At 37.6% G+C, this 12,850-nt stretch overlaps 1 protein-coding gene across 1 annotated transcript in view; it reads right to left on the bottom strand.

The window, feature by feature from the left end:
• LOC124607220 (probable NADH dehydrogenase [ubiquinone] flavoprotein 2, mitochondrial) overlaps nt 1-12,604 on the bottom strand; it is a 59,300-nt gene extending 46,696 nt beyond the window's left edge. The window contains exons 1-2 of the mRNA XM_047139491.1: nt 12,448-12,604; nt 2,506-2,565 (exon numbers count right to left, since the gene is read on the bottom strand). Coding sequence (XP_046995447.1) covers nt 2,506-2,565; nt 12,448-12,483 — 96 coding nt within the window. The 5' untranslated portion in view covers nt 12,484-12,604. The remainder of the gene's footprint in view (nt 1-2,505; nt 2,566-12,447) is intronic.
• Nucleotides 12,605-12,850: the final 246 nt, after the last annotated feature.

The raw sequence follows: 12,850 nt of genomic DNA, 5'->3' as shown, positions 1-12,850 counted from the left end.
TGTTAAACCCAATATTTCTTCTGTTACCCAAGGATTTCTACCAGCCCTTGTCTTTTTACCTACTTGATCTTCTGCTGCCTTCACTACTTTATCCCTCAATCAAAGCTACCCATTCTTCTTCTACTGTATTTCTTTCCCCCATTCTTGTCAATTGTTCCCTTATGCTCTCCCTGAAACTCTGTACAACAACTGGTTTAGTCAGTTTATCCAGGTCCTTAAATTCCCACCTTTTTGCAGTTTCTTCAGTTTTAATCTTCAGTTCTTAGCCAATAGATTGTAGTCAGAGTCCATATCTGGCCCTGGAAATGTCTTGTAATTTAAAACCTGATTCCTAAATCTCTGTCTTACCATTATATAATCTGATACCTTCTAGTATCTCCAGGCTTCTTCCATGTATACAACCTTCTTCTATGATTCTTGAACCAAGTGTTAGCTATGATTAAGTTATGCTCTGTGCAAAATTCTACCAGGCGGCTTCCTCTTTCATTTCTTATCCCCAATCCAAATTCACCTACTATGTTTCCTTCTCTTCCTTTTCCTACTATCGAATTCCAGTTATCCATGACTATTAAATTTTCATCTCCCTTCACAGAGAGAAGAGAAAATGAGCAAATAAGCTACACAGGCTGAAGAAATAGCAGTACAAAAGGAGGAAGATACAGCAATTGCATGAAATGAGGGACAATAATGAGATACCTAAGTTCTATGATAGATCTAGAGAACTGAAGACATGTTACCAATCGAGAGCAGTTTTCTGTAAGTATAAAGATGGAAACCTAATTGGAGATAACAGCAAAGCTTTGAGAAGATGGCAAGAGAATTTTATTGAGTTACCTGATGGAAATGAGGCAACGGCCTTGCTGCAGTGGATACATGGCTCCCGTCAGATAACCGAAGTTAAGCACTGTTGGGCGTGGCCAGCACTTGGATGGGTGAGCCATCTGGGACACCATGCGATGTTGCCATTTTTTGTGGTGCACTCAGCCTTGTGATGCCAATTGAGGAGCCACTCAACCGAATAGTAGCGGCTCTGGTCACAGAAAACCATCACAACAACTGGGAGAGCAGTGTGCTGACCACACGCCCCTCCTATCCGCTTCCTCAGCTGAGGATTACACGACGAGCAGATGGTCCCGATGGGCCACTTGTGGCCTGAAGGCTGAGTGCTTTGATGGAAATGGGAAGGTAACAGACAGGAAGCCTTCAATGAGGAAGGGGGAAGCTGGATTTGAAATAGGAATTAGAAGCAGAGGAGCAGGCAGTTGAACCCCCAGACTTAAAGGAAGTGAAGTGTGAAACTAAAAACTTAAAGAATAACAAAGCAACAGGAGAAGATGCCATGGAAGCTGAATTATTAAAATTTGGAGGAAGAAGATGGAGACAGCTGTCAATGACTTAATAAAGGAAATGTGGATAAAGGAAGAAATTCCAAAGGAGTGAAACATTGGAATAACCTGCCCATTACAGAGTGCAGCAATTACTAAGAGATTACTCTTGGATGTAATGTAAACAATGTTTACTAAAATTTTAGCCTACTGAAGACAATAATGTGTGGAAAGACTACTGGGAGATTATCGGGCTGGATTTAGGAAAAATAGATCCACTATTGATCAGATTTTTTAGTGATGCAAATGCTGAGAAATTTTATGAATATGTCAAGCAACCTCATCAGTTGTACACTGATTTAAACAAACACATTACAGAGTAGACAGCAATAAGATTCTCCAATATGAAAGATTTTAAAATCCCACTAAAATCAGTGAGGTTGATGGAAGTGATAATCAAAGCAATTGTTTACAAGGTCAGCATAGAACAACATTTGTCAGGAGACTTCCATGTAGGGAAGGGGGACATGATCTCCTCACTACTCTTTAACATAGCACTCGAGAAGGTAATTTGGTAAATGTCAACAAACCCAAGGGCAACAAATATTTAACCAGCAGGTTCAGACAGTGTTGTATACTGAAGATGTTGCATTAATTGCAAGTAATATCAGAGCTTTGAAGGATAATGATGCTGCATTAGGAGTGGTGCAGAAGCTGGGACTGGAAGCAGATACAGGTGAAACAACTTGTTGTCAAAGCTTTGAAGTAAACATTCCAAAAACGAATTCACAGAATCCAGATACTGATGGCTCCAGTTATGCAAGTATCGATATACCTGACAGGCTGTACATGGAGTGCTTAGGGGCCTGAAGATGGCATTAATGAAATGGCTGAAGAGCAATAATGAGATACCAAAACTGGTCATCTTCCTAAAAGATATGTCAGTTTGCCAATTTTTCTTTGGGAAATATTTGAGTAGCTGCTGTCCCATATCCATGATGGACCAACAGAGATACAAAGGAAGAGGGCTGGTTATTGAGATGAGAAAGAAGATTTTCAGAAAGATATCTGGTGCAATGAGAGAGTAAGAAAGCTGGAGAATAAGAACAGACACAGTTCATTATATTAATTTCATGTGGCCAAAAATATTACAGCAATTGCACAACTCAATGATACTTACAACAAACAGGTTTTCACTTAAGGATGCTGCTGAAGTGTGGACACTTCTTCCATTCCGCCACTGAAAAACAAGAGTCATATTAATAAACACAAAGACAGTTGTTTTTATATATTTATACAAATCAACGGGTGGAGTCATCACTTTGATCACTAGAACTTTTCAAGGTAGTAAATATAACTTTCACCTTCAGTAGTACATTGTAAGTGAGGAAAAGGGTGGCAGGCGCATTTTCATAACTTTTCCTGTTGTCAGTTGGTGAGTCAATTTCTTATTGATCCAATTATATTACATTTTCAAAAATTGATTATTTTCACAGCTCTCTCCTCTGCTTACATATGCAAGATCATGTATTAACTTGGGGGAAGACAATCAGGCTCATAATGAATTAGTATCAATAAAACAATCATAACTGATGTGAAGTAATTTTTAAAAAATGAGGTATGTTCATGTAACAAACCGCTCAAAAATGTTTTGAACCACCCTCATGACTTACACAGTTTAGTTTTTGTCCATAAACGCCTTTATGAATTCTCTTTCGATCACAGTAAATTGCTACATGTAGCTACACGTTTAATGAAGGTAAAGGTAAGCCTGCATTCTCAGAACATGACTGTGTCTTCAGCTGAGTACAGGAAAATGTGGCCTGTATACACAACTGTCTGTCAATATACCTTGGAAGGTCATTTCACATTAACTACGTGCATGTTGTCATTTTATGGCAAGAATAGATGAAATTAACCCATCGAACTGGTGAGCAAGACATCAAAATCACTTGTCAACCACAATCACCAACAAATGCTGTCTACGAACAGTGGCCTGTATGTGGACCACAGAGAATGTGACAGAAATGCTTAGCTGTCTTTTTGGAAGCAACTGGGAGGGCTGTTTCAACCCAGATAGTATGCAACCATCTCCCACGATCAACCTGGCAAATAGGCATCCATTACAAGTAATACAACAAATCTGAGAACTGTGATGTTTGAAGATGAGCACAAGAACAGCTAGAATATAACCTGGAACAATGGTATCAGAGTATCTTCACTAAAAAGTGCAGGATTCCTCTATGGCTGAAGATCACTATAGAAAAGTATGGAGGCAGCCAGGTAGTACATATCTCAAGCATGCAACTCCGCGTGTTCTGCAGATAGTTTCTTCCGCCATTTTTTGGTCCATTATCATGTATGTGTGTCAGATGTCTTCTATTTACTATAGAGCAAGGGTAGCCACTAACATTGTAACTGGAAGAAGTCTATTTATGAAACTGATTTGAAAAGACTAGCTGTTAACAGTAATGAAGAAATATTTAACTAAGTATCATAACTGAACAACAATAAATAAAAATTACTTTTGTAATGTGCTTTACATGTGTTAAGGTTTGCTGTGGCTGTTTGAAAACTGGTTGACAACTGGTGAACACAGTTTGCAAAACTTCACTTAACTGTTCATCAATTCAAAGCAATAATTACATTAAAAGAACTTCAGCGTTGAATTCAGTGATTCACACACAAAAAGGTCACACAAATTTAGATCATTCTCTCTGCACACTCTTTAGTTAGTAGGTATTTTCTTCTGAAACTTTATCCAAAATGTAGTAGTTGAAGAACCACTTCAATTCAACCCATCATCCTCATGCAATTCCAGCACCTCAAACTACATGAATTGACTAATTTATAAGTGGTAGTAAAACAGTAGAGCCAGCCCACAAAATCAACAGCAAATGGTTTTTTCATGAATGAAACTGAACATTTAAGTTTCTACAATTGCCATTCATTTCTTCAGCAAGGTCAGGCATGTTACATAAATTTTCTGTTTCCACTTTAACTCCATTAAGGAGTTCAATAATTTTCTTCAGACATTTTAAATGAGTGAATATTTTAGTTTCAATTTGTTCTGAAAGTTAAACACAGCCTGCATATGTACTGCATTGCCAAGCTGACAAGAGTTGCACCAGACTGAGATGAGACACACACGTGCCTTTTGAGCACACTGTGGGCACTATTACCATAGAGAGTAATTTTAGGACTGCACATCATTGGGACAAGTACCATACTTGCGCCCATCTCCTGAACACATTTCTTCATGAAGCAGAAATCAACGGAATGGAATGGTGTGCTGTATCTACTGAGATGAACACAATTGAGCATGCCTGGGACAAAGCGAACCTCACAGCGTGTTATTGCAGAAAACCACTTCACATCCTCCGTGACTCCAGAACAGCCATTGTCCAAGATCAGGATAGAATCATGTAGTAATTCCTCAAACACCCTGTAAAGGTGTGCCAACGAGTGTCTGAGCATGTTACAGTGCATGGAGTGGAGCAACACAGTACTGAAAATTACCCAGTAACATATTTTGATTTCACAGGTGTGCACTTTTGAATAGATTTCCTTTATTTTGATTATTGGTTTGTTCTATTTCACAGTAAAGCTGTTTTTGTTTTTTGTAAGGTTTTGTTCCTTCATTCTCTAATTCGAATTGATCTACCCCCACATATGTGGGCAGAGCAACACACTTTTGGAGCAGTTGATATGTAAAGTAAACTATGTACAAGTCTCGCTAACGTCCAATTGCTGTTTTGAAATTTATTGTAAAAGTTCTCTAAGTTATGTACAAATTATTATTGTTTTCAGTGTGAATAGATTAGATTAGTACTTGTTCCATAGATCATGAATACGACACTTCTTAATGAGGTGGAACGAGTCAGGTTAATAAAAGGTGTCTACACAAGATATTACATTACACAAAATATTACATGACATTTAATATTTTTAATTTTTTTTTATTGGTTTGATGCAGCTCTCAATGCTGGTCTATCTTGTGCAAGTCTCTTCATCTCTGCACAACTATTGAACCTCCTAACTGCATTCAAACCTTGGCTTTCTCCTACAATTTGTATCCCCCACACTTCCTTCCACTACCAAATCAACAGTTTCTTGATGCCTCAGGATGAATACTATCAACTGACCCCTTATTTTAGTACAGTTGTGCCACAAATATATTTTTTTCCCAATTCAGTTTAGTACCTCCTTGTTTGTTATTCAGTCTAACCATCTTCTATAGCACCACAATTCAAAAGCTTCTTGCTGGAACTACTTACTGTCCACGACAGACTCCTGTACAAGGTTACATTCCAGATAACAACCTTCAGAAAAGACTTCCTAATACAAAAATTTATGTTAGATGTAACAATTCCACTCTTTCAGAAATGCTTTTCTTGCTATTGGCAGCCTAGATTTATATCCTCTTTACTTTGGCCATCATCAGTTATTTTTCTGTCCAAGTAGCAAAACTCTATTACTTTTAGTTTCTCATTTCCTAATCTCATTCCTCAGCATCATCTAATTGAATCTGATTACACTCCATTACCCTTGTTTTACTTTTGTTGATATTAATCTATTATCTCTTTTCAAGACATGATTCACGAAACCACATGTTAGCAATGATTAAATAATGCTCTGTGCAAAATTCTATCAGGCAGTTCTCTCTGCCTTTCCTTTCCTCCAGTCCATGTTCTCTTCTTGTTTCTTCTTTTTCCTATTAATAAATTCCAATCACCCATCACAATATAATTTTCATCTCATAAGTATTTGAATAATTTCCTTTATCTCCCTAGACATCCTTTCAGTATCATCATCATCATCTGCAGAGTTACTTGGCATGTACAGCTGTACTACTGTGGTGGGTGTTGGCTTCATGTCTACCTTGGCTATGATAACGTGTTTGCTGTGCTGTTCATAGTAGCTTATCCAATTTCCTATTTTCTTATTCACTGTAGGCCTAATCCCGCGTTACCCTTATTGGATTTTGTATAGATAGCATTATACTGATCTGACCAAAAGTCTTTCTTTTCACTGTTGCCACACTTCACTAATTTCTCACAACATCTAAATTTAACCTACACATTTTCCTTTTAAATTCTCTAACCTACCTACCTAAATATGGTATCTAATATTCCACACTCTGATCCATAGACTGACAGCTTTATTTTTCCTGATCACGACATCCTCCTGAGTAGTCCCAACTAGGAGATCCGAATGGGGGACTATTTTACCTCCTGAATATTTTATCCAAAGGGATGCTATTGTCATTAGGCCGAACAGTAGCCCCTCCAACTTCTGAGAAGGCTGCTGTTTCTCTTCAGGAACCATAAGTTAGTCTGGCCTATCACTCCATTGTGGTTGCATCTACAATAGTTATCTGTATCATTGAGGCACCCAAGTCTCCCTGCCTCAGCAAGGTTCACAGTTCACGGCGGACAAAGAACTATGTCAAAAGGCCAGTAGAAGAAACATACAAGGTGTTCCATTTATCTGATGACCACCTGCCCAGAGTATTGGACACCAGCCACGGAAGCCACGCCTGTTGGTCAAGTGGGTTCCACAGGACCGCACAATTGCCCCCCCCCCCTTTTTGTAGGTTTTAGCCTAAAGACTGTACAGACATACGCGTCTTGTTGGCCAGTGTCATTTGAGCAATGAAACAGGCATATCACGAGTAACAATGAAGTTCGCGAACACAACAATGACAAGAGTTTATTATTCAATTTCACGAGTGTTTATTTACAATTCGTATGTGTGTACAGAGTCTGCTCGCACTGTTCGAAGATCGAACACAAGTTTCCAGGTGCTCAAGTTCTGAGCTGTGATGCAGTTCACACATTAGTGAATAAATTTCGTGAAATATGAAGTGTTCAAGACAAGAAGTGTAAATGACAATGTACAATGCGCACAGAAGTTCATCTCTATGACATTGCATACCGTCTGGAAACGTCCCCAAAAAGTCTCTTAGACATCTTTTGCAGCAAACACCTCTGTACGAAGAGGTGCTAAGATGCTTGGGCTAAGGCCCTATGAAGTATCAGTAGTACAAAGAACTTTGACCTGGTAATCCTACGCACAGGGTTAAATTTTGGGAATGGGTTTTAAAACAAGTGCATGACTGTGAAATGGTTCCTTCCCTCATTCTGTTTTCAGACGAGGCCTGGTACCATTCATACAGGTATGTTAACTCCCAAAACTGTTGGAGCACAGTTAGACCTTTTGTACTCCATGAGGAACCTCTTCATGATCATAAAATAGGAGTGTTGTGTGCAGTTAGTGATGACAAAATAATAGTCCTATTTCTTTAATGACACAGTTACATGTGAAAGACACATGCAAAACATTTTGTGACTGTTTTTGAATTTGTTGATTGAAAGAGAATGAAGCTTCACATTTTTTTAACAGGATTCAGCAAGGGCTCATATGTCAAATGTTTCTTTGCACGGAATTCATAATGCGTTCAATGAAAGAGTGATTAGTAATAATATCTGGCCCTCTAGAGGTGCTGATTTAACTCCATGTGATTTTTATTTGTGGTGTGAACTGGTGTACAAAGTGTACACAAAAAATCCTCACATGATATAGGAACTCAAGGATAATATCTGTGAATCAATTAATTCAATATCTCAGAGAGAATTACATCATGCGATTAAAAATTTCTTGAGTAGATGTCAGAAATCCATGGAAAATAATGGCAGGCTGTTCCAGCATCACACCACAAATGTATGATTCTCTTTTGGGTGTACAAAACATTTTATATGTTAATGCATCTACATGATCACTCTTGTCAACAAACACTTTGTTTCATTCGAGAAGTCTTCTTTCGAGAGGCCTCTAAGTTAATTTCGCACAGTTTTTTGATAGCTGTAATAGACTCTTATCAGGTTTCCTTCAGAGAACTATTCAGTAGGAAAAGAAAGAAGTCAATCTTTGTTTAACTGGGGGAGTGTGGAAGATACAGGAAGGTTATCTCTTGGTTTTTGGAAGAAACTGGGGGAGGATTGTCATAAATCAAAAACTATTCTTTGCTTTTATAGACAGTGGGCTCCACATGTCTGAATTGATCCAATACATATTTTTATAATTTGCCAATAACTGATTGTACTTTGACCATTAAGTAACTGTGGCTGGTGCCTTGACATTTGAAACAAACTGTATCCATAACATTATTCTTTTATTTCACAGCTCTCATCTTTTTCGGCTCTTTCTTCTTCACACTAATGTATTTGCTATTTTGTGGGCAAGTCACATTCTAAGCACCACATTTTGTCACTACTCATGATGGATGTTGGAAATTTGCACCTGTGTTCATTCACAATTCTTCCCTTCCAATTGACCATTGTTAACTATTACTCACACAAGTTAAATTTAAAACATTCGCAGAAAGGCTGATACTTTAATAAAGTTTCTTCAGTTCCTTTTAATAGGCTGTGTTTTAGCTTAATATTCACATGAATTCAATGGCACTTATCAAAACATAACAGCTACCTGAATGCTGCAAGAACAGAGACCTGTTTACAGTGTACATAGTCATTTCTCATGCAGACAATTTTCTTCATACAAAATGCAATTGACTTTGTTTTGAGGATAATGCCATTACCATACTGACACATAAAAGCTCTGATTACAAACAGTTATAACAATGTTTGAAACTTGCTGTTTTCTATAAGGCTTTAATAAACACATTTATTTTTCCACTGATCAAAACTGTCTTGAGCTCAAAACCAGAAAAAAGAACTTCACATCATAGTACTTCCACTTTCATGGCCATGAAACACATACACCTAAATATTATTTACATATTTGTTCTTGTTATTAGCAGTTTTGGGCAACAGCATCATTGTGAGAACAGAGTCCTATTGTATCTCAACAAATTGTCACTGACCTCTGAATTTAAACTGCAACATCCTCTCACCAATAGTAAGATTGGGCACAAAAAGTCTCTGTAGGCACAACTAACCTGTTGGTAAATGTAATCATGGTCACATCCTACAACAATGATATCTGTTTTTACTACTATTACTCAGTTCTGTGTATGAAACAGACTTACGTAAGCAAGCCAAGAAAACAGATGTCAAGGTCAATTTGATGCATTGCGGCAGGGGGAAGTTTTAAATACATCAGTGACTGAACAGCAATTACTAAAGGACAACAATATTGCAAGCAAAACATTTAAACACTTAGTCAATGATATAAAACATTTGACAAGGCACAGATAAATTCAAAAACTGCTTTTGGGCAATTTCTTCAGTTCCACAGAAGATTTTGAATTCAGAAACCTGTAGCACAAAATAATTACATACATACTTTTGTTAGTCAGACAAATATATTATCATGAACATTATATATTCTCCTGTATGTAGTAGACAGTAGTAGCCATATTTAAATACTGATATATTAACTGCCTGTAAAATCTTGTTCCATAATATTAAAATTACTGTGTGAACATGAATGAAGTATACCACTAACTAAACTGAACTAATGACCCATTTCTAAAAATCATTATTGATGTTTTGAGGTCCACCTGTTTTGTCTCAAGACGTGTATTAGACTGACCAAGTTTCCACACTAGAAAGAAATCTAAGCTGCACAGACAGCTAGTAAGCAAAGAGCGCAATGGGTGAACAGTGTGTGTTTCCTACATCCGTATGTATAATATTCAAGAATGTATGGTGCATGATACTTCATACCAATATTATTGATTTTTTGTCCTTGCTGTAAGAGGTGAAATGACTGTCTTTATGCCTTTGTACTCAACCTATATATGTATAACGAGTGTTCAAAAAGAAATGAGCCGGAGGCATAATTACAGAAACCAGTACCTGTATGTTAGAAGTATTGACCCTGGCTGTTGAGACCCTTGTCCCACTGTGACACATGGGAGTGAGTGGCTATCTCATAAAATTCCCAGGGCTGCAATGTTAACCAGTTCCGCATGTACAGCTGGACGTCGTCCGAGGTGAATCGTTTGCTCCTCAGAGCCTTTTTAAGGAGACCAAAAAAATGGCATAATCTCACAGAGAGAGGTCTGGTCTGTATGGAGGGTGGCCGAGAACCTCCAATTTGAATTTCTGGAGGAGTGCCGCGACTGTTGGCCATATGAGGCTTTGCATTGCTGTGGAGCAGAATGACCCCATGGGTGAGACAGCCTGGTCGTTTTGATTTGATCACTTGACGAAGGGTGGTCAAGGCATGCAAGTAACGCTGGGCATTCACTGTTGTCCCATGCTGCAGGAAGTGAAACAGAAAGGGGCCATCTTGGTCAAAGAATAATGCCAGCATAACCTTTCCTACACTCATGTGGACGATTGATACAAGCTGCTGCTAGCTCTGTAGAGTCACACGACGTGCTAGCGTTCCCTCTAGCGACGGGCTGTGAACTTCCACACTCTGGTAGGAATCACACCTCGTTACACACGCTACGATATTACTCTCCTGTCACTGGTTTATGCATTCCAGGCTCTGGCTCATTTCTTTTTGAATGCCCCATATGACCATAACAACATCACCAACGACAAACATAAAAAGCTTAAATTTTCAGCATGTAGCTACATTTACAAATTAGTTTGTGCAAGACTGTAAAATGAATTGTTCCACATTGTTATAATTTATTGTGCAAATGATCTACGGGACACAAAAATAACTAACTTATCTTATTCACATAACCCCTACACAAGATATACCCAACATTGTTTCATCACAAGAACTATGCCATCTTCCTTCCAAAGATTCATATTCATTCTTCAACTATTCACCTTGCACTTTCATATAGCATACACTATTGACCTAGCAGCACATCTTTGATTTCATCCAATGCGTATTTCATGCCTACCTGGCAAGGACTCCAAAGACTGGAATAATTCCCCACATTTGTTGTACTGTACAAGAAATCTAAGTCTTTCATCACATTCTACAACACTGATTTTTACATGATAGTCCCATTTCCTATCACTCCTAAATACTTGCACAATGTGATGTGCTCAAGATGTTCAAATACTAATTTTGTAATGAAATACTATCAGGTTCTCTCTCTTTGTTGCAGGCACTATCTTGTAATGATACAGATTTAAAGAGTGTTGCTGCTGATTACAAACTGAAATTTTGTCCAAGTCTTTCTGCAATTCCTTAGGATCATCCAATAATTATAACTTCCAGCAGAGAACATTAGATGTCGTATTATGCTTTCTTGGGTCACACTCAATGTTACATTGTTTATGTAGAATTATCACTGTCCTATAAAACACACAGGTTTCTATTGATCATATAATCACAAAGGCAATCGCAGGTCTGTGAACATACTCTGATAATATCTTGGTTAGTAATTGATGATGCCTCTCTGAAATCTAGGAAGACTGAATCCATCTGTTTACTTGCATCTATTATTTGCATGATGTGTATATACAAAGAAGGCTGTGTTCATACAAGTCTTATTTTCTGAATCTGTGCTGATTCTTTTAGAGAAATTTCTTTTTTTTTCCAGGAACATAATAATGCTTGAAATTAAAATATTCTCTGGGATCCCACAACGGCGTTGTCTCCATTATTAAGAGAATACATGGCGGTGATCTCTATTATTTTCATTAAAATGCCCTTCATTATTATAATCTCAAGCTTCTGCAATATCAGATTGGATTTGTACCCAACGTGACTTGTCTTCCTCACTATACTTCTCAACTACCTGACCTAAATCAGCACAATAGTTTCTTATTTAGGTATTTACTAGATTGTATAACTGTGTCATCAAAAAATGTGATTTGGGACAGCAAATAATCAGATACACTTAAGGTACACTCCAATTGATTAGTGCACCTGGAAATGTAGTATGTGTGAAGACATAGCCAGGAATATATAAAATTCTGTGACACCACAACGAAGACTTAAAGGAAATCGACTCGTTCCTTAAACAAGAAAATGATCCATAAGAGTCCAGTCGTAACGATTATTGCTTGCGAATGAACGTTTAAAAGCATGCAAGGAAAGTTAAACTTGAAGCATTATGAATGTGTAGGTGCACCATTAAAAGTTAGCATAACTGTATGCGAAAAATGAGTTAAACATACTGTCTCCAATATTGATATTAGCTCAAATAAAAGAATTTGTAAGTTTGGAATGATACACTTACTAATAACTGAGAAACATTTCTAATATTCGCTAGCATGTTATTTTTTTTCTCCCAGAGCAGTAACTTCTACCGCATAGAACCTCACTCTTTCTGAGATTCGGGTTTCGGCAGACGACAACCGAGTACCGGTGGTAACATATATCGATTTATGGGTCACTAATCGAGTTTACGAGAATCGATTTGTGTTTAGAGGAAAACGTATAAACACAGAAGTTACGCATGCTGTTTGTATGTGTGCCGTTAAATTATTTAATAGTGGTGGCTACTACATATAATCAATCCATTGATCTGTTAAATTCGTGTATTGACTATAATGATGTGAAAAACAAATACGTTACTACATAAAAACATAGCAGCTTGTAAGCCGTTTAATAACCTGGCTTCTTGTCTACTTCGCTATCTG

This window comes from Schistocerca americana, chromosome 3 (genome assembly GCF_021461395.2).
Source record: "Schistocerca americana isolate TAMUIC-IGC-003095 chromosome 3, iqSchAmer2.1, whole genome shotgun sequence".
In the NCBI taxonomy this organism is placed as follows: Eukaryota; Metazoa; Arthropoda; class Insecta; order Orthoptera; family Acrididae; genus Schistocerca; species Schistocerca americana.
This window is presented reverse-complemented; position numbering and strand designations above follow the sequence as displayed.